This window comes from Chlorocebus sabaeus, chromosome 14, assembly GCF_047675955.1.
Source record: "Chlorocebus sabaeus isolate Y175 chromosome 14, mChlSab1.0.hap1, whole genome shotgun sequence".
NCBI classification, from domain to species: domain Eukaryota; kingdom Metazoa; phylum Chordata; class Mammalia; order Primates; family Cercopithecidae; genus Chlorocebus; species Chlorocebus sabaeus.
In genome coordinates, this window is record NC_132917.1 from 101,070,370 (window position 1) to 101,093,757 (window position 23,388).

General features: G+C 46.8%; 1 protein-coding gene across 2 annotated transcripts in view; it reads right to left on the reverse strand.

The window, feature by feature from the left end:
* Positions 1-397: 397 nt before the first annotated feature.
* Positions 398-23,388, reverse strand: part of LONRF2 (LON peptidase N-terminal domain and ring finger 2) — a 58,183-nt gene continuing 35,192 nt past the window's right edge. For both annotated transcript variants that reach the window (XM_008008179.3, XM_073023245.1), the window contains exon 12: positions 398-20,950. In XM_008008179.3, coding sequence (XP_008006370.3) covers positions 20,756-20,950 — 195 coding nt within the window. In that variant the 3' untranslated portion in view covers positions 398-20,755. The remainder of the gene's footprint in view (positions 20,951-23,388) is intronic.

Genomic DNA, 23,388 nt, shown 5'->3' on the forward strand with positions numbered 1-23,388 from the left:
TCCATGAATGACTACAAGCAGAGCTCTGTGCAAGATACTGGGGGGATGAATTATAACGGGGTCCCTTGCCTTTGAGGAACCTGGAGTATAATAAAAAAGTAAAATAACAACCAACTGAAATACAGGAGGTGGCACAGGTTTCTGAGGGAGCAGTGTCACTCTTGAGCAGTATCATCGCAGCCTGCAGGTGCTGGAGTCAGACCAACCTGTCTTGTCTGTCTTCTGGTCCCGATTCCACACTTGCTGCAACCTTGTGCAAGCGCCTTAATGCCTCAAAGCCTGGATTTCCTTATCTGTAAAATGAGGATAACAATAGATTGTCCTATGACATGTTCATAAGGTTGGCATAAGGAGTTAACATACCTAAAACATTTAGCACAGTTTTTGAAAAAAACAAAACGTTATTTAAAACATATAACTCATTCATTCTTACATGCATACATTTATTCTATAGACATTTGTATGACAACCTTGTGAAGAAGATTGTCCTTATTATTATAGGAGGTACAAAGTAAGTAGAAGGAATACCCCTGTGTGTGGGGATTTGTAGTCAGGGTGAATATTTCTTCAACATCTTCTTGGACACTTTTCTCTGTGATGGTCAAAATCAGCCTGGACTGAAAAAAGAAGAAAGCAGCCCAATTGTTAATCCTGCTGGGAGGACAGACTCTGATAAAGCCAGCTTCAGCATCCACAGAAAATGCCACTTCTCCCGAGGTCAACCTGCAGCTGGAAAATGCCAGGATGATCTCCCTTGATTCCTGCCAATCACCATTCCTCACCATGATTGGTGAGGAATCTCCCATGATTCTTCCCCAGACTCACTTTGCTGCACCCCTCTTTTCCTAGGAATCCCCAAGTGCTGAGCCCTCCTTGCTCTTACTGGCGCCCAAACTGTACGTAGTCCATCCTGCTGCTCCTGAGACTGTCGTGGAAACAGCAGCCAGCACAGGATGGACCCCACTTCCTCAGACCCTCATCAGAGTCTCCAGGGGGAGCCCAGACCTTCTAGAAGGGGCTTCCCTCCCCTCCCCTACCAAGTGTGCAGCACCCCCAGGCTCTAGAGTCATGTCAGTCAGCCACGGTTTTTGGACCGAGGGGTGCATGGTGGTCCTCGACAGATGGAAACTCACTTTTGTGGGCTCCCTGAAGTGGGGTGCAGGCCTCCACCTCCTCAGAGGCCCCCACGGGAAACCTTGGCGGGGAGGGAGGCAAGGGAGGAACGGGACCCAGCTGGAATTCTGACTTCAGCAAAGGTGTTGGAGGAAGGTTAAGGGCATTGGCTGCAGTTATGTGAATCAGACGCAGCCCTGGCAGAGCTTCTGGTGCCCAGGCTGGAGCACCCCAAGTGCCCCTTGAGCTATGAGCATCCAGCGAGACACTGGGCGTGCACAGCCTTATGGTGGGCTGTGGCATCGAACCACTGAATGAGAGAAGGTCTCTACTAGAATCCGCCGTTTCTTCCTTTCTCCTTCTTGCCTCCCTCTTTCCCTCCCTTCCTCCTCCTTCCTTCCTTCCACAAGCATCTTTGTGCAGGAACTGTGTTGAGTGTTGGGGGCGCAGATGCCTCTGGCCAGTCCCTATATCCCCAGGTTTCTGAAGATTTCGTCATGACACAGTGACAGTGGAGGGACAATCTCCCAGGTGGGGCGGCCTCTGGGGGCAGGTGGCACCTGCGCAGCCTTGAGCATGGGTTTGAGGGCACCGTAGCATTCCATTTTGGGGGCCTGGGCCGACACGCAGATCTGAGCCTCTGCAGGCCGGTGAGGCTGGCTCTGCTCAGCTGGCACCTTGGTTATCTGCTGGGCAGTGGCGACTGCTCTTTCAGGCCACAGTGCGTGCCACCAGGCCCATGTCAGGGATCGTAGGTCTCAGGGGTCTGTGGGATACCACGCCCCTCAGTCTCCCTGGGTATGGAGGGGTGCGAGACACAGCACACGCTCCTCCCTAGCCAGACTGTGGGAATCTCCACCTCCTCCCCTAGAAATAAGGGCACAGTATGCGTAGTGCTAGGAATCAGAGCCCCCACCTCAGGACTTAGAGGAGGAAGAAAAAGGGCCCTGGGGCATGGAGAAAAGCTTGACTCTCACCTCCTAACACACACTCCCCACCCTTCTCCTTCTGCCCAGGCCTGAGCCCTCCCTCCGAGCAGGGAGTGTCAGCTGGGTGCAGGTGCTGGCCTCACGCATGCTGTGCTGAATCTTCTGGACGCTCCCGCACTGCCTGGCCTGACTCCACCCTTCGGAGGCCACGGGCTCTGTGAAAGGGCGTTGGCAGCAGTTGTGTGAATCAGAAGCAGTGGTCCTGCCTGAGACCGTGGTCAGGCCAGAGGCAGGGATCCAGGAGGCCTGGGGCCTAACATAGGCCCAGGTTGGTCTGTGACCTTGGCAGTTCACTCCCTTACTTTGAGAGAGGGGTTGGGTTGCTGTGTCCTCAGGGAAAAATGTCCCTTTGGAAACCCAGACATTTCAACCTGCAGAACTCAGAATTCAGGGCACGGGAAGCACAGATGCTCCGAGTGGGCTCCTGGGAGCTGGAGTCAGCACGTCTTGGTTTCCGGACCTGGGCTTTCTGGGGACAAAGTGTCATGTAAAAGTGCTTGATCCCAAGTGCCTCCTGTATCCTGGAGGACAGCATCTCATTCTTGTCAAGTAGTGCCTGTGGGCTGGCACGAGGCCTTTAACAGCCACGCCAATTTCCTGTAAGACCAGAAGCTCCTGTCTAGTTCGGTAGGTGACGTGCGTCCACCATCACGGCCCATGCTGCGCCCTTCACGGTGGAGATGCTGTCCACTGCTGACGAAGCCAACACTCCATGAGCCCTGTCATGGTGCTTCTGATGGAGGCCCCGTGGTTGGGAGAGAGAAATCTCTACTCACAGTAGCAGTCTATTTATATTTCAGAATGAATCAGTGGCCCTTCAGCTTTCTACCAAGTTCAGCATTTGTCCCCATTACTGGCAGATTGGACACGTGGTGGAAGCAGTAGCTACATTATCTTTGGTAAGTAGAAGCCCATGCCGTTGGGCTCACTCATAGCCTCCATCCCTGCCACCACTGTGCCAGCACTGGGGGGCCAATGACACAGGCTGGCCCGTGGTACCTGGCCGAGTCATTTGGCCTACTTGGCTGCTAGGAGCCTCCTCTATGGTGGATGATCTCCAGGGAGCACTACCACGTAGTAAGACGTTCATCACGTTCTCCACCCGCCACTCCCGTTTGCCCACTCGCGTGCCTCTACCAGACCTCCCTGCCCCAGATCTTGCAACCTTTGTCTTTCCAGGCTCCCGAAGCCAGACAAGCCATTTGGCACTGCCCACAAGTCCTTGTATATTCTAACTCTGGACTCGCCTTCCTTCCACACGAAGTGGATGACCAGGTACTCTGCCCCAAATTCTGTCCATTAGGAGGTTTCTCCATCACTCCTGTCTTTCGAGGCCACCCTTGATGGAGGCTGGATGCAGCTGCCGTCCATGTGCAGCTCACACAAACATGTCACGCCGACGCGAGCATGATAAGCTTGGATGTTTCCTTCCTCCTTTGGTTATGGAGAATTCCCCACACAGCCATGCGTATGAACTGGTAAGATGCAGTGGTGCACACATGGCGATGACAGAGGCCTGGGCTATGTTTGTGTCGTGTGCTGTGCCCTGGTCCTGCTCCCATGTGGCTGTAGGGATACCACTTTAATCCTAAGATGGATTTCTGCTGGCCCACCCCATCTTATGACATGATGGTTCTGCCCAAACCTAACTCATCGGGGTTTGGGCTCATGGAGTGTTGGCTTCGTCAGCAGTGGACAGCATCTCCATCGTGAAGGACGCAGCATGGGCTGTGATGGTGGATGCACGTCACCTACCGAACTAGACAGGAGCTTCTGATCTTATAGGAAATTGGCATGGCTGTTAAAGGCCTAGCGCCAGCCCACAGGCTGTGGCTGCATGTCCGCTTTATGCCATGGTCAAGGGCTCTGTCTCCACCAGGGCCCAGCAGCACGCTGGCAGTCTTGTGATTCTCCTATTATAACTTGCCATAAATTCCACACAGCTCCTCTTTTTTCTGTTGTATTATTTTGCTAGAGTTGCTGTAACAAAGTGCCATGATTGAAAGGCTTAAACAACTGCAATTTATTTTCTTGCAGTGGTGAAGGCTGGAAGTCAGGATCTAGGTGTCAGCAGGGTTCATCCCCTCTAAGGGCTGAGAGGGAAGGGTGTGCTCCAGGCCTCTCTCCTGGGCTTGCAGATGGCTTTCTTTCCCCTGCGTCTTCACATGAGCTTCCGCCCTGGATGTAGCTGTGTCCAAATTTTCTCTTATATGGACACCAGTCATACTGGATTAGGGCCTACCCTGATGACCTCATTTTACCTTTATTAGCTCTTCTGCAATGACCCTGTTTGGGTCACATTCTAAGGTACTGGGATTTAGGACTTTGACATACGAAATCCTGCGGGGGTGGGGGGATGTTAGCTGACACAATTCGGCCCATAATACCCCCCAGTGATCCTCTTAATGTCTCAGTCGGCCAGCTGATGTGCCCAAATGTCAGCACTCCATGGACCACAGCCTGGGTCCGGTGCAGGGCTCTTTCCTGCTCTTGGCCCTCCCCAAAGCAGGCAGCTTTTTATTGTACCCAGGACACAGGTCTGAGCAGCACTCCCAGATGTGTCATACGCTGCCTCCAAACCCAAAGAAGTTTACAAGGTACTGTGCTTCTTTCTTCACGGTAGGAGGTGCAAGATGCAGTGATTTCTCCTGAATGCCCCTCATCCCTGCCTCCCTAGAAATTTCGTTGATGTGGCAAAGCCCTGAATCATTGTAAGGTTTATCTCCCATCCTCTGGAGTGCATGTGTTTTACCCAGGCCTCTGATGTGCTAGCCACTTCTTGCTCATCCAGTTTGATTAGAGTGGCATCAGTGATGTAATTGATTGACATGATGCTCTACAAATCTTCTGGGTGGTCCAGATCTCTTCCTTGTTTAATTATGACAGAGGGCAGGTGGGTCAACATTAGCCCCGGGGCAAAACTATACACGTACACATGGTTTCATGTGAAAGTAAAGTGCCTCTTTCCTGACAGAAAATGCACTTGCAAAATCAATGTCTGTACACGATTTGCTTCAGTCTAAGTGACAATGCTGCAACAAAGATACAAAAATCTATCTGGCACGGCAGATGGCAATCAGTGCTAATCCTCAGCTGAGTTTAGAAGAGTCTACTCTCATTTTCTAGGATCGGCCAGGAGTTTTCAATGGCAAGACTTGTAAGTTACATAGATAAATGATGGGCTACAACCTCTGCATTCTCTAGATATTTAACAGTGATGCTAAATTCTGCCACCCCTCCTGGGACATGATACTGTTGTTATTTACTAGAGTGGCTGAGGGGAACAGGAAATAGTTTTGGAGGCTTCCACTTCCCCTCTTCACTGTAACAGCTCTTACCTCTCAGGCCAAGAATACTCTAAAACGTGTCCATTCTGATACCATATTTAGGTACCAGAAAAATGACCCACTGTGACCCAAATCCTGACTGGGGCTGCATTTATTACCTGGTCCTCATGTACCCGACTCTAATAGGGGTGCCACGATGATGTTTCATGTCCCTGGAACAATGGGGACTTGGACCCCCAGAGACCTTGAAATCCACCATGTCCCCTTCCCCCGGTGTACTGTTATCTGAGTGAATGGGTGATGGCACCTTTGGAGGAGGACTGGGGAATGCGGCCATGGTATCGCAGGCCCTTCCTCCTGGAGAGCGGTTCTCTTCTTCAGTCAATGGGCTCTGGGTCTGAAACCAGCTCAGACATGGAAACCAGACCAAAGGAATGTGAACTTGGATTAGGACCATGCCCCTTTGCCTCCTGACCATCACTCCTGATTGCCTTTAGTAGGGCCGAGTGGCTCCCTGCTGGCCGTCTCTTTTGCCCGGAGGGATGCACTGCTTTAATAACCCGCTCTGTGCCGATGAGCCAGCAGCAGCCCTCCCTCCACTCCCCAGACACGGTGCCCCATCACAGTCATTGTGCTCACCTGGCTTCTTGTGTTTCCACGTGGCCTCTGTTGTTTTGGAATTGCACCATCCCGACTGCCATGAGGGAGACGAGTTCTGTAGCAGCCTCTCCTAGCATCAGCTCTGGCTTGGACTTCAGTGTGGCTGGTGTCCCTTTCACCAGGATCATCTCCCATTTCCTGGGCTCCATGTTAGTGTGCTAAATCCTGAATCCTAGAAAAGCACTCCCAAATTGGCCAGCTCTCCTTTATTCAACGCTGTATGCCAGTCCCCTGGATAGAACACCCTCAGGCTCCCACCCGCACACAGTTTCCCGGCTTCTGCTGGTCCATGCTGGTCTTACAGCTCCTGGGGGGTATAGGGCTTCCCTCCCCCCACATCGGGCTCAGAACATCCCAGTGGGTTTTGCTGATATTTCACCCTAGTTACAGGCTAAGTGACCAGGAGAGAAGGTGAGGGTAGATTCCAAGAGGCACGTGGCATCGGCCCCTGCAAGAAGAAGCTTTTGTACCATCATCTTCAAGCTACTTCTATATGTTCAGGGGAATCCTGATATTCAGATTTTTCCACTGGTTTCAGCTGGTGATTAACTATTCATATATTTTATCTTTTTCCAGAGCATTGACCAATTTTAGCGACAGCTACCCAATTCCATTGTCCTTATAGTTATGATTTACTCTGTATTTCTCAAAGGACTGATAGGTTGCAGGAGCTAGTACACCATCCCAGTACATGACCAGTGAACGTTTTAAAAATCGGACTGTCACTTCATGACAGGGCTGTGTTCCACCTACCAGCAGTGATAGGGGTTCTTACTGCTAGAAAAGTTGTGAGTGATCCATGTCCAACTCTCACTCCTGGTACTAACTAACCACTGCAGGCTGGTTCTAGGGAAGCAGATCTGAGACAAGGACTTAGCAGGCAAGATACTTATTAAGGAGTATTCTTGGGACTCACGCCTAAGGAAGGAAGTGGCTGTGGGCAAAGGGAGAAGTCCAGCTGTCCTGCACGTGCAGTGACAGTATCTGTTGGGCTCAGAGCTCAGAGCAACCTGGCCCTTCAGAGTTGTCCCATGTGTGGCTGAGATGGCCAGGCCTTTATGTGATGACTTTGATCAATCACAGAATGTGAACTTTCCCAAAAAGGGAGAGCCTTTGGGTGAGGTAGTCCTGTGAAGGGGCAGGCAGCCAAAAGCCACCACCAGCAGAGCTCCCTGCAGCAGCAGCAACTAGTCTCTCACCGAAGGGGAGGTAGGCCACGGACCATGGGTGCCCACCACAGAGAAATATGTTGTATCAGTAAAAAATAAGCCTTTGCCAGCACTTAGGGAGGCCGAGGTGGGCGGATCACAAGGTCAGGAGATTGAGACCATCCTGGCTAACATGGTGAAACCCCATTTCTACTAAAACAAAACATCAGCCAGCTGTGGTGGTGGGCGCCTGTAGTCCCAGCTACTCGGGAGGCTGAGGCAGGAGAATGGTGTGAACCCGGGAGGCGGAGCTTGCAGTGAGCCGAGATCGCGCCACTGCACTCCAGCCTGGGCGACAGAGGGAGACTCCGTCTCAAAAAATAAAAATAAACCTTTGCCACGGAGAACACTGAGATGTGGGGGATGCTTCTTACCACAGCATCATGTAGCCCACCCTGACTGACACACCTGACTTCAGGTGGGAAGGAAGGAAAAGATTTCAAGAACATAAAGAGGAGCCTGTCCAGAGGCACACGCCTGTTCACTTTTAAACACGTTGATTCAATAGTCATTCCGAGAATATTCAGGTGGGTGAGTGAGGTGGACAATTTTGTTCATAATAAACCTTGGTTAGTTTTCACCAAATCCACTGGCTCAGGCCCCAGTCTGTGGACACAGTCACCGGGCCTGGAGGGAGGCCCAGCTGGGGACATCAAGGTGGGCCATGGGGCTGGGAGGGGGCAGCTTTCTGGAGGAAAAGCCAAATGTTAAAATCAAATTAAATAAAAAATTTAGTTTCTCAGCCACACGAACCACATCATCAGTGGTCAACAGTGACGTGTGGCTGGTGGCTACCATACTGTACAGCACAAATACAGAGCATGTCTAAATACTCATTTTCCTTATGATTCTGAGCTTTATTTCCAACAATGTCCATCATCGCAGAAAGTTTCATCGAACAGTGTTGAAGGATTTAAGATTAGTCACTGCATGAGGAAGCGGGAAAATGCCTGATCCTTACAGCTCATATATAAAAGACTTAATCAGAGGATTTCCCAGATTTGACAACAATCCTGTTTAAATGACATTGCCAATAATGACTTGTGAAAACTGAAACTTTTGGTCTATGATTTTTGTCCCATATCCATGTTAGAGGAAGAACTTGAATATCAGTTTCTCTTTAGTAACCAACCCAAAGTCGTCTTAAGAAGGAAGAGATGATCAAAGAGTATGCAGGGTCGGGTGCAGTGGCTCACGCCTGTAATCTCAACACTTTGGGAGGCCAAGGTGGGAGAACCACTGGAGCCCAGGAATTTGAGACCAGCCTGGGCAACACAGCAAGACCTCGTCTCCAAAGAAAGTAAAAAAATTAGCTGGTGTAGTGGCATGCACCTGTGGTCCCAGCTACTCAGAAGGCTGAGGCAGGAGAATCCTTTGAGCCCAAGAGGTTGAGGCTGCAGTGAGCTATGTTTGCACCACTGCACTCCAGCCTGGACAACAGAGCAAGACCCTGTCTCTAAAAAAACCAAAAGAAAAAAAAAACAAGGTAGGTAGGTTAAAAAAATATTAAAAGGAGGATGGAAAAGGTATCATAGAGGTGCCAGGAAGTTAATAAAAATACTTTTCAGTATTTTGTAGAGTGTGTTATGCCAAGTTTAAAATATTTTAATTTATGCCTTTAAAAATTCCAAATAAATATATGCTTTCATAGTTAATTCAGTATTTGCAATTCATATTCCTATTCTTAAGAAGCACTACCCCCTTCCTCCCAAATAAATAACTACACAAGCTTCATTTCTTATTAAATCTTATCTGCCTCGTATAGAAATGATTTTTAAAAGTAATTATGGTTTTAAGCGAAAGCCACTGGCAGTCCTCTCTCCTTTTTTTTCCTACTAAAATTAAATTGGAATCGTTCCACATCTGCACGGTTCCTCTAAAGTTCATCTCCACTAGAACCTGTGGATGTAACTTTATGTGGAAATAGGGTCTTTGCAGATGTAATCTAGTTAAGATGAGGTCATCCTGGATTGGGGTGGGCGTTAAATCTAATAACTGGTGTCCTTATATAAGGAAAGGGACATGTGGACACAGACACACAGAGGGAAGAAGGCCGTGTGACGACGGACATGGAAACTGGAGTGATGCAGCCGCCGGCCGAGGAAGGCTGAGGTTGGCCAGCAACCACACCAGCTGGAGGACGTGAAGGAGGAGTCTTCCTGGGGCCTTCAGAGAAAGCCCGGCCCTACTGGCACCTTGGCTTTGGATTTCTAATGTCCAGAAATGTGAGCGAAGAAAACTGTGTGATTTAGTATGAAAAGCCGCCAGTCTGTGGTGATGTGTTAGTACATCCCTATGACACTAACACAAAGGCCTAGGCACTGATTTGATCTACTCATCAGTCTAGTCTATTACTTAGGTGTGATTATTTATTAAAGAACATTTATAACACTGTAAGTTTTATTCAGTTCAAATATCACATATTAGATATACAATACCAATTAATTGAAATGAACAGTACAAGAATACATGAAGTAAATACTGTAACATTTAAGTTTCTTCTCACTTAGGCAACAAGAAATGCTGAGTATTATTATTACATCTTCAAAACAGACTTCAACTTTGGAAACATAAGGCCAGATGAGTGACCTGTATCACATGATATGACAACACATCACTTATTTCCAAACAAGAAAAAGTATGATTATCAAGTTTATCTACACCAGCTTATTTATTCAAATTTGCTCTTCTTATTAAATAGAAAAAAACCACACATTCAATTCCTAATTGGTAAAATCATCTCACAACTCTAAAATTAAGATGCTAATGACACCACTCTCCACTAGCATGAAAGAACAATATATGAATAGAGTACCCAGCTTTCCAACCTATTAACAGGTTTTTATTTCCAGAATTGAGTGGAAAATTGTATGTGGGGTAAACAGCATGAGAGAGAAGTCACTCACTGGTTGAACTGTTCATAGTACAAAAGGTGACAAAACTATGAAAGTTAAAATATGATGGTAAATAATGACGGCTCCAATGCAATTTTAAAAAATGATGCCTGGAAAACAAAAGGTTAGAGATACTCATGTTGCAAACTCCATCTTCATCCTTCAAAGGTCACATGTGTCAACCAACCAAGATTCATGCCAGTAAACTTCCACAGGGTTCTCTATTATGATCAGGGCCAATCCTTCACCTTGGGGACTGTCATAGTACCCAGGGAGCCTCACATGCCTCTCCCAGCCCCTCCCTGCTCTGAGTGACTGAGAAAAGCTTCCTTTGTTGCAGGACTGCAGGCAGGTGCTTCTGTTCCTGAGCTCCTAAACACACCAAGGGGTGCCTGAAGGTCCAGGTCTGCCCCTCTCTAGAGGAAAAACCTACTCATTTGGAGACTACAAACCTCTTCTAGAAGCTGTAACCCGAAATGCTAGAATGAGCTTCTATTAATCATGCTTTTTAATAATGTACAATGTTTTGACATCTCGGGGACCTCACTGACTGGGGGAGACTGCCTTTCCCACGGCAAGCCAGTTCTTAGAGAGCGCGAAGGGGTCCCTTGGGAGTGCACCTTTGCACACTAACCAATTCAGAGTCCATCTCCTCGATCTGACTCTTCCACCGCAGGAGGCAGTATCCCCTGGCCCTCATCACCCAGGTCCAGGCACCAGGCAGCTGGAGGACACCCTGTAGCACCGCCCAAGACATTCAAACCTGCCAATCCTACACTCTGCCCCCGCCCATCTTCGCCTTTGCCATGAAGACACAAAGGAAAGCTGCTTGCCCGTGCTTGCGCCTAGTTCTGCATCCTGACCACTCCGGCTCCTCCTCCTCCTGTGGCCCTGCATGGCCTGGTGCGCTCCTTTTCTCCAGAAATGCAACTAACAAAACTTTTCTTTCAGACATCAGCCTCTCCTTTATGAACTAAACATGCAGGTACATTTTGATACCACGGGCACAGTGAGCGGGGTAAGTCTGTGTGTGGCGGAGGGCATGCCTCGCCTCTTGGCTGCGCGCGGCTTACTAACTGGACCCCCACCCTGGGGAGCATGGCTGCTGCTGGCATGTTTGCACTCTGGCTGCACCACGTATGCTGTGTCTGCCAGTGTCTGTGACAGTCCAGCCTAAATTATAAGAGGACTGAGCTCATTCAGTCCTTGGTGCTGTAGACTAGGGTGATGTCAATCGTAGTCCCCTACGCAGGACCTTCTGGGTATAACTGTATAATTGGATGCACTGGGTCCCTCTGAATTCCCTTCCTGGACATACCCACTTTCTTGGCTGATGGTCTCAGGGCAGTGAGGGTGACTCCCTCCACAAGGAGCAAGGAATGGCTTTCCCTGAGAGCTTGTGCTGGATGAGAGTCTGATAACCGAGCCAGCAATGCTGAAGTCAGCAGTGAGCTGCTCACCTGAGGGGCCCTCCCCAGCATCCAGTGAGGAATGAATCGCACTCCTGGGCAAAGGATCTGGGTATTGGTCTCCGAAGTGCTGCAGGGATCCTCCGGCCCTGTGGCTGTTGAGAGGCGCCCTCCTCACAGAAATGACAGCCGCCAAAAGGTTTAAATGTTGCTTTGAGAGCCTCGCAGCTGTTGTGACTCATTCCTCAATCCAGTGGGACGCAAAGGATCTGTCCATACAGACCAGTGGCTCCAGGTTAAGGAAAAGGGGAAGGGGTGGGACACTTTGTTCCCACTTCCCTGAGACCTGAGCTACGTGAGCCTGTACCACCCCGGCCAATGTGCTTGGCCACTCCTGAACAGCCTGCCTCTCAACATGCCGGGACCGCCTCCTTCCAACTAAATTGCCACAAAATGAGAAAAAAAGGAAAAAGCGAGAAAAAGCCTAGGTACAAGGGGAAAAAAATTAAAGGTCACTAAATAGACTGTGTGTATTTACGTGTGTGTGTGCATATACATACACCTACACACATATATACACATGCAGATAGAATATTTTAATGCAAATATATAATAAATCATACATGTATATGTACATATACAGCTACACTGATGGTCCCTAATCTGATCCAATTAGAAATCCAACACTTATACACTAAAAATGTATACAACAAATTATATAGTAATATTACATATAAATAAGATTTATATACTAAAACACTTAACCAAAAGATAAAACAGCGCCTATTGGCTTTTGTGTCTCCATAACTTAGTTTAGTTTCTTTTGTGACATTTGCTAAAATGTACCCATTGACAAAGCTTCATAATCTTTTTTTTTTTGAGAGGGAGTCCCAGGCTGGAGTGCAGTGGCCAGATCTCAGCTCACTGCAAGCTCCGCCTCCCGGGTTTACGCCATTCTCCGGCCTCAGCCTCCCGAGTAGCTGGGACTACAGGCACCCGCCACCTCGCCTGGCTAGTTTTTTGTATTTCTTAGTAGAGACGGGGTTTCACCGTGTTAGTCAGGATGGTCTCGATCTCCTGACCTCATGATCCGCCCGTCTCGGCCTCCCAAAGTGCTGGGATTACAGGCTTGAGCCACCGCGCCCGGCCACTTCATAATCTTAAGACTGGGGCTCAAATTAAGAGTTATACCTGGAGATCTCACTAAATCTAAACATTGTACCCCTATAATCTTTCTAAAAAGGCAACTAAATATAAAATGGCGGGAGGAAGTTATGCTTTACTTTAACTGTAGCCTGTCTAAATTTTCCGTGGTCATAGTACCCAATGCCCTAATATCCCATATTGGACACAGACACTCTAATATAACAAATAACAAATTAAAATTAAAGTCAATCTTTGGCACTTACAAACTAGCTTGATAAAACGATGCCCCATGAACCTCCAGTTAAAACAGTTAATATGAGGCCTTCAAGGATTAAAATTTACTAATTAATAAAGGGGTGATTATATCCATTGTTTCTACATTGAACAGCCCAATTTTTCCTATCCTTAAACCTAGAAAAAAAGAAAAAAAAAAGGTGCCTCATGGTGGATTACTACAACCTTATTGCTGCGGTCCCATCCATTATCCAATTTCCATTATTATTAAAATTACTAATTCTACACAACAAATAACTGGCCAATATTTGGCTCTTACAGATTTGGCTAACATGTCCCGTTAAGTGTCGGCTTGCACAGCTTCTCGGCTGCAGTGTGCCTCCTGCCCTGAAGGGGCACACACACCTGTGCAGGCCCCACAGGGAGCTCCACAGCTCTGCCACGGCACACCGTCTCTGCAGACAGGGTCTTCACCACATCCACGTTCTCCAGGGGCACAAATGAGGAGACTCGTCGTCACTCTCATTAAGGACACACAAGTCCAACCTCTTTCAATACGTCTGAGGTTCTGATGGCAAGGTAGTCCTCATTTATACACTCTACTTACTTTTCTTGCTGCTGCTTACAAATCAGCTTGCTTTAAATCGGGCACCCTCCAAAAACAACCTCTAAAATCAAACCTTAAAATCCATGGGCACTCCTGTTGGTGCCCTCAGAGACCCCTTCATTATAGAAGCTTTGGCCAGCCCTGTGCAGGCCTGGAGTCTCTGGCCCACTTAGGATGGACATAAGGTGCCCAAGGGCTTCGGATGCAAGAAACTGCCCCTCTCAGCCTCATGTAATAGCCCATTAAAGCAGTAAGTGGCTGGATGCCTAGTGGGCTCTCCTGGACACAGAGGCTCTCAAAGACCTGAGCCTAGGACCCCAATCTCCAGCTGCCCATTACAAACACCTGACAAGCTCAGCAAAACTACCACTGCCTCCTTAACACAGGACAGAGTCAAGCCTGGCCCCTCTGGTGTATTCTACCTGCAGGAGGGTGGTCTCCCATGCCCTCAGTCCCTTGTGACATCATCCTCCTGCAGACCCCTTGGCGTCCCTTAGATTAACTGAGTGAACAGCAGTGGGAGTTCACAGAGGGTACAGATGGCACTGCCAACCCTCATATAAATGACAGAGCCCAACAGCATGGTGCTGCTTCCCATCCTTTAGCCAGCATGCCCTGATACAAAATGGAACCCCAAAAACAGTGCACGTGGCCAAAGTTAGGCAGTCGTCTTAACGCCAGATGCCCTGGTCAGCACAGGGCCCCAGCTTCACATTCATGGCCAACTGTTGGACTACTGCCCGAGAGTTGACCCCTTCAGGATGAAAAGCTCTGGGACTCTTCCTCACAGATACCCCAAATCCAACTCTAAATCACACCTCTCCATAGGTGCTACAGCTGGGATTCGAGGTCCTGCCGGGGCACTGCTTCACCTCTTCAGAGAGGCAGGCATCACTGGAAGTCACCGAGACACACATGTCAGTTCTCAGAATCCACAATGCTGGGCTCTGGGAAAAGACCTTCGCTACAGCTTCCGCAACCCTGACAGGTTCCATACAATTGGTTTCGTGAAGACACACCATGGGCTCCTCAAACAACTCCATTTCAAACTCTGGTCTCTAAACAGACCCCAAAATGGGCCTCTATCTTACCCCACAAAGCTGAATCTCTTAATTGAGGACCTCTCGGCTGACTCACACCTCACACAAACTTTAAAAAACATGACCATAGTCCCCTTTAAACATAAAAAGACGGCTATGTCTTGTGTTCTTGTACATAAAAGCTCATTACATATTAGGGCCTTCCATAATGTTCCCCCCTATTCCTATAAATCTCAGATCTTGTCCCCACCCCATCAGGGCTGGAGACCAGAGAAAGAACACATTCTCTCCTGGACCCACTAACCCCAGGGCTCCCACAGGCCAGCCAGCTGCTCCTCTGATATGGGATCCATTTGAACCTAAACTTCCACCAAAAAGCAAGAACCAGAACCCTGCCAAGCACGGCTGCACACATTCTGGTGTCTATTGATCTTGTCACCACTGATCTGGGGGCTTTTGCTGGTTTCTGATCCAGAGGCCCAGACCCTCCAGCTAAGCCACTATTTCAACCAAGTACGGCGAATGCTGGGACCCACATCAGCATGAGTGGGGATCCACTTAGAAAGGAGACCCCAAGTCTCACATCCCAGAAGACACTGCCTAGCCCAGCAGCTCATGGCTGAAGATGATATGGCCCCGGCCACAACCTCGCCGTGGGAGATAACCTGTCCCAGATATTAAAATCTCTGCCCTGGTGATGCCCACGGGCTGCCTCTCCTGAGGCACAAAGCGGGCACATGACATTTTTGCTGTTCTTCCTTTAAATGTTGAGGAGTCCGCTAATGCTGATACACGCCCTGCTTTCGGCCCCTACACTCCCACGTCCAAATGGAGACTCTGGTAGAAGGCTACTCTCTGTGCCATTCTAAAACTTAAGGGAGCGCCTTGCTTTCCCAGCAGGTAACTGCCCCCTATCAGTCAACTCCTCAACCCCTGGGGGAGGAGCACCCACCCCCAGTGCCTTCTCCTACCACCCCAGCCCGCTTTCCACCTCGACTTCCTGCCCTGCGTCTCCACAGCCACTCCCTCCCTGGGGTGACACACGAACATCACGAGTCTCTATTTATCCTTTACTGAACTATCAGTGCACACCCCCAGCCACACAACTGCCAGACTAGCCACCACGAGCCGAGACACACCACGATATCATCATTAGACTCTTATGTTTAACACATGTGAACAATTGCACCAGGAAATTGTTCAAGGCCCCCCCAAAACTGCAGAACTACGTTCTTGACTAATGCCACATACATCAAAGACCCAGCTATGGGCCAGCCTAAGGGACTCCTGTATCTCCACATCTTCCTCCTTTCCACTCTCAGAATAAAACGTTTTCTATGCTCTTCAGGGCAACGTATGCCCTACTCTTTAAAAGGTTTTGCTATCAAAAGTGACCTTAGTATGTCAACACAGCAGAGGACCAATTGCATTAATCATGATTTCTATATGTTATGATATTTTGACATCTCAGGGGCCTCGCTGACCCGGGAGAAACTGTCCGTCCCAGGGTGAGCCAATTCTTAGACATAGCAAAGGGCTACCCCGGGAGCAAAGTGACCAATCCAGGGGCCATCCTCCTCTCTCTGGCTCTTACAACCTAGAAGGCAATATCTCCCGGCCTAATCACCCAGGGCCAGGTTACAGACAGCTAGAGACCATCCATACAGCCTAGCGTCTGAGCTGTTATTCACATCACCCAGTCTAAGCTGTTTCCCTGCCTTCCCTGCAGAACACACAGTAGAGGGTCTGAGCCACGTTCCCCCTCACTCCTGCTTCTGCCTGTCTCCCGTGCTTCCCCTCATGGCCCGGTGGGATCTGCTGTGCCTCTGGTTCTTTCATTTCTACAGGAATTGCGAGGAACAGTAAACGCTGTCAACAGCATCCACCTCTCTGTGTCCTCAATCAGTCACCTTTATCAGACCTGGGTGCAAATTCAAGTTTATGTCCCCAGCTTGGGGGAGTGCAATGGTGGCACTTCAATTCCTGCATTATTTGTGCTCACCTAAAAGCTGAGCCACTGCTAAAAGGCTCTTGGATAGAATTCAGCAGTTGAGAAATGAAAGTCAAGGTGAGGCTGAGGTGAGGAGTCGTAAAGGGAAAAAGACTTTCCCCTGGGAGGCAGAGCCAGTGCTCCGAAGGAAGTGTCTCACCCCAGTAGAGAGGGGGTGACGCTGGCAAAGGGGTTCAGTTATCTCCCTGTGTGGGCGATGGCTCACGCAGCTCATCTTTCCCATCCACAGTGGGCTTCCCTGGGAATTAGGTTTCGGTGAACAATAGAAACAGAATGTGGCCTTCCGGAAGGATGATGTTGAAGAGGAAGAATTCCTTCCACTGGCTGCCACTGCTGTCTGTGCTAAAAAATGGGGAGATGGGCTGGTCGTGGTGACTCAGGCCTGCAATCCCAGCACTTTGGGAGGCCAAGGCGGGCGGATCATGAGGTCAGGAGTTCGAGACCAGCCTGACCAACATGGTGAAACCCTGTCTCTACCAAGAAACACACAAAAATTAGCTGGGCGTGGTGGTGCGTGCCTGTAGTCCCAGCTACTCAGGAGGCTGAGGCAGGAGAATCTTTTGAACCCGGGAGGTGGAGGTTGCAGTGAGACGAGATTACGCCATTGCACTCCAGGCTGGGCGACAGAGCGAGACTCCATCTCAAAAAAAAAAAAAAGAGAAAAAAAATGGGGAGAGGGGGACCCCCCTACCCTACTTGATAGCTATACTGGGGAAAAATAAAACTTTGTGCTTTCAACTAAAAGAAATCAGCCACACTTATTTTCTTCTAATTTGCTATCACCTTTCTTCTCTGTATCTTTCACACTTCTTCTTATTTGATAGACAGTATTTAAATTTTGAAGGGTGGTATTTACTCAAGTAATTTAAGTGGTGGGGCACAAAAGAAAACAAGGAGAAGAAACAGATGGGTATTTTTAAACAGCACTTAAAAATTATAACAAATCTGATGTAATACAGGCAATGGAGTATTTTGATGGTAACAACTGTCAATTTTCCAAAAAGTTTATAATAAAGTGATAATATCATAGTTTATTGTAATTCTACCATCCATAAACTTCAATTGTTCCTTGATGATTCAAAAGTCCTGTGGTAAGACTTAATATATATTAAGTTGAGATACAATTTGTTAAACAGTCTTGGTGTGTTTTTTTGTTTTGTTTGTTTGCTTTGTTTTTGTTTTTGTTTTGTTTTGAGAGAGGGAGGAGGTTTAAGTGCAAAAAAATTTGTGACCCTAAAAATGAGATAATACTGTTGAATTTGGTACACGAATTGGTTAAGAATTATTGTGTTTCTATGGATAAACCTTGACATTTTAAATTATTTTCTTTTGAAACTTTAAAAAGTATCCTTTCGATTCTGAAGATGAGGACACACATGGGGGGATGGGAGATGCTAAAAATGCCACAGGCTTTCAGAATGCTGCCTTTGGGATCCTACTTGCATTTCAAAGACACCGGCAGGTTTGGGCAATGAATGGAAAAATACCGAACAGCATGTATTGTTCCTCAAGAAGAAAAATGACTCCCCCACGCTGCCATTACTCTTTTCGGCTTTTATTCCAATGTAACGAGAGCATGACTGCTGGAGCACTTTCAGTACAATTAAGCTGGAATGTCCTGATATTGAATGAGAGATTACATTATTTTCTGAGAAATCCTTAGAATTGGCATCTCCCCAACAGAAAAGAGGCAGAAGGGGGCAGGCGGAGGAGGAAGCAGACCGTTCTGCTTTAGCTTGATTGGTAGCAAACTGAAGCTGGGGGGTTGTTTTTTTTAGGTTTGTAAAAGGAGGCTTCCTTCATGACATGACCGTAGGATGCTGTCACCCTGACCGGGTTACTGATGCGTGATGTTTCTAAATGCTCGGTAAGTACCAATCTGCTCCCACGCTGCAGTATGCGGGGGTGTGATGCTGAACAGAGAGAGCACGACGTGATCATAGTTAATTCCCTCTGGTATCAAAAAAATAAAAACCTCTCTACCAAAAAATAAAAATGTGTGTTGCTCTCGTCTGCGTCATCATTGTTGTTCAGGCTTTTACATAACACGCAGAATGAGAAGGCTCAGAAAGCCAGGCAGAATGGTGAAGAAATAACGGAATAGTTCTGATTCCAAGAACTGTGTGACCTTATGACATTTAAAGAGTGAGGAAGAGAAAGCAACAGGTTCCAAATGGTGTAGCAAGCTTACCAACTACACTTCAGGAAGGCTCGTGGAGAAGCTGTGATCACATTGTGGTTATTTAGACACCTCCAAATGGAAACAGCAATGACAACTATTCAGCTGTGATATGAAGGTACAAAAAAATTTTCCAAAAGGGAAAGGCCGAGAATGGTCAATGCACATCGATTTTCATGAACCACTTCTGGTAAAGGTCTTCGGGCATGTGAGATGCATTTTGTTTTCTTTATTTTATTCCAAGTAATGACTGATTCAGTTATTCCAGTCAAATGATCAGGTTAGGTTATAATGCCTAAGAAAGCTGAATACTATCGTTAATGCATAAATTCATACAATCTCTTAGAAATCACTTGGCCAAACTGCCATTAAACCATCTCAAGATGATATCTGAGATTCACAATAAGTGAGGCACTTGAAACACTGGATTGGAAAATACTTTCACATTTTCTCCTTATAATTAAGTGATGCTGGTATTTTCTAACTTCCATGATGAGACTGAGTTTTATCTACTGAAAACTAAAAGAAAAATTAATAATATTATAAAATCTTTCTAACAAAATGCTTGATGGATTGATATACCATCAATATTGTATATTATGAGATATGTATATTTTAAAACTGAAACATCACATACGCCTTCAATGAACAAAGCAAAACTGGCAGCTGTGATGTGTTCTTTAGTGGCTGTGACCCTCTGGTTAAGAACACCCACCTCACAGAGGAAGCCAACCAAATGTACCAGCTGGTTGGGCCAGAAAGAACATATAAGTATCTCAGATTCAGTTATTCCAATCAATATCGCCAACGTGCATCACACGATGGAAATTACACTACTGTCCATTAACAGATAACACCTGGTCTGATCACCGTAAAACTTTCTTTCAAAAACATAAAGATAATTTTAGGTTAGTGTTGGAGAAAAACTTACTGAATATTTACATCCCACACCGGCCATCCTCCCTTCGTATATTCTGATCTATTTTCCTGGAACAGACAGATTACCGTGGCATGGCAGATTTTTAATGTTCTTGTATATTAATAAATGGATAGTAAACTGAAATTTATGGGTGGGGCTAATTTCTAATGCAAATCCCAACAGAAAAAGATGACTGTTTCCTAAATGCTTAGTAACCATTGAGCAATGAGACAAGGTTCTACTTTCAAGGCATTCTTTGCACTTGGTGGTTTTATGTTTGACATCCCAATACATATACAATTTTAACTCACTTTTGCTCACTTTATTGTGTGTAAATATATATATATATATATATATCCTCCAGTGAACTATACTGTTCTCAGGTTTTTCTATATCCAAGGTACACTTTCTTATGTTTTGACATTCATTTGATTACAACATGCAATTTACAACACCTGGGACTACAACAGGACATTAAACACAGTTCTATCCGGTGGCTACTACTTCTTGGGTAAGGACTAGTTTGGGCTCCTGCACTGAACAATGGTGTGATTATTCAATTTCACAGACAACTTCACAGCAACACGCAAAGCCTAAGCATAGTTTTGGTTAGCCTGTGTTCTAAGAAATCCACTTCCAGATAAAAACGTGGTTCCCCATATTGTCTACACACTAAAGCATGCCTTTACCATCTGGCAGAGCAAGATACTGACTGGGAAGGGAATCCTTCTTTCTCGTGAAACCTAAACCACATATAAACCATCTGTAGGGTCCTGTGCTGTCAGTGAACTGTATTTCCCAAGCACCTGCTTCCAAGAGATTTTCTTAGGTTTTTTTTCCAACTATGGGCTCCATTCAGACTTCAGGCTAACCTTGTACAAGATCAGATCCCACCAGACACAGAATTGTCATTTTTGAGGACTCAATATTTGGCAAGCGTCCCATTTTGGAACCTTATCCACAAGCACTTGACAAAGCACAATGAATGGACGGCTATTCGTCCATGCCTGACATTTATAAAAGTACAAGGGCTTCCAGAAACCTTGACAGAGAGAAAAATCAATTATTTCTCTCCCTGGCATTAGCCAGCTCTTGCCGACTATTCATCTTACGCGTGATGATGACTAATATCCGTCGGATGGCAAGGAGCCGCTCTTTGAGTGAGGTCATGCCGAGGATGGCCAGCTGAGCCTTGCGCTCCAGGGGCAGCACGGCCAGGATCCACCAGGACCAGGCAGGGCCACTGGGATTACTCTGCAAAAGAGATGAGAGGAAAGCAAAATTAACACTGAAAATGCCAGCCTGTTCCCCAACACAGTCTTTTGCTCTGCCAACAGACACGTGAGCAAGAATTAAAGGCCACCTTGTATTTTAGAGCTACTTCACAATTCATTCAGCTCTCAAAATACATCGTTTACTTTTACGGTACACATTTAAAGGTGGGGGAACCACAAAAGGAAGAACCTGCAAAAAGAAGCATCTTCCACGGGGAGATTCTATGAATCAGTTGCTTCTGTTCTCTCAAGCTTTCAGTTAAGAGTATATACTGGTCAGAGGAGAAGACCATCACTTTAACCTTCACTTTCCAATGTTCTGTGCTATTATTTTTTACATCTTAAGCATGCCATATAAAGCATAATACTGTAAGGGCTAAAAGTATGTGTACAAGTTTGAGTGACATACTCAATGTGGCACATAAGTGTATGAAACATATATATGTATGCATGTCATATGTAAGAGTTATCACAAATTATATACATAAGAATTATTATGCCACCAAATAACCTTTATTTCACATAATCAAACAGAGCACTTCTGGGCTAAGTGCTAGGCAAAAGCCAATCATAAACTTGTTCTCAATATTCTTGGTATTGGAACCAAGATATCCAGGCCTTTTTGTTTCCAGGGTCTAGGATTCTTAACTCTATTCCTCCTCCAAAAATGTGCAGGATGCCAATAAGAGCTGAGAGGGTGGACTCTGGAGTCGCCTTAGGTTAGGGTGAGGTAGATTATACTGGAGGATTAGGAATAGCACTGTGGCCAAAGCTCACTGGGGGTAGCCCAAGTCACTGTGAGGAAGACATCAACCTGCCCTTCAGAGGGAGAAAGGCACAGATGGAGAAAACAATCTTTTATACAGATCACACTCTTTTCCCTGCCTCATCTTGCAGAGAAAGAAAAAAACTGAGTAGCATGCTTAATGGGAAGGACCTCATATAAAAATCGATATATTACCTAAAATCCCTCTGTAGTCATCAGAAAAATGGTTCCCCCAAAGTCTCTAATTCCTGAAACCTGGGAATATGGTACCTTATATGGCAGAGCGAATTGGAGGATGTGATTCAGTTAAGGACTTTGGGATGGGGGGATTATCCTGATGGGCCCAATGTGTTCATATAGGGTCCTTTCTGGGCTATGGTCAGAGGGACACGTGGCTTTGGAAGGACCGTTGGAGAGAAGCAACATTGCTGGCTCTGATGGAGGAAGGAAGCCGAGGATTGCCACCAGCCTCTACAAGCTGCAAAGGCAAGGAAACAGACTCTCCCTCACGACCTCCACAGAGGAGCGCATGCTGCCATCACCCGGATCATAGTCTGGCCTGCAGAACCAGGACTGGAAGATAATACATATGTGTTGCTTTAAGCCACCACATTCGTGAAATTTCTTAACAGCAGTAGTAGGAAGCTAATATACCTGCCAAGTAGAGATGGATTAATTTGGTTACTAAACAAAAACTCCTAGAAAAAGAATGACTCATATCCTAATGCAAGTCAGTCTAACCACCATGTTTTCTGAATCTGAGTTCCAGGACATTGTAGAACAAAGGCTTATGCAAAAAGGGCAAGCCAGAAAGGACTTAATCGCTATTTCTGGCAGTTAAAGCATTTTTCTGTGTTTGGAAAAGAAAGAATTCAGGGGGTAAAAGATAGAAGCTCCAAGAGATAGAAAAAAAAAAAGTTAAAGTGGATGGGGAAAGACACAAAAGATATTTCACATCACCCTAAACCAGCTGAGAGCCACAATCTCCCTCCCATACTGTCTCTGACAGCTGGGCATCCGGGTACAGGTGGGAGGTATATGCTCTCAGGCACAATCTTAAACCAGCCCAGCCTGGCTCTCCCATCTAATGCAGAGGAGAGGGCCACCTGAGCTTAGAAATACTCCACAAACCTGAAGTTCATTCATTGCTTAAAGAACCAGGGTCACCAAGAGTACGCGTAGGGAGCATCGGAGAAAGCCCATGACAGCTGGGCAGCAGCGTCCTTACAGGACAGGGAAGTCATGCTTCTAACGTCACAAGAAGGATGGGATTTTTCTCTTCACTTATTCAACATCCGTATACCAGGTGCAAGGCAATGCTATGTGCCGAACGTGGAGTGTTCGTGCCAATACAATAAAGTTACTACTTAAATTTTAAGATGTGAGTGAAAGAAGCAAAGGGCTGCAAACTGACAGTCAAGCAGAATAAAATGTTGTTAGAAAAGAAACTGTTCTGTTAGAAAGCCTTTGTTGTTTTGCTTCGCAAGTCCTGTGCTACCACAGTAGGTGCTCCTTTGGGCTGTTAGTAGAAGAACTGGCTCATAAGCAACCACACTGGGGTACCCAGCATCGTACTGCTAGGCTCTCCACCAGAACGATGGCTCAGCACACGACAGCAGGAAATAACAGAATTATAAAGGAAAAAGGAGAGC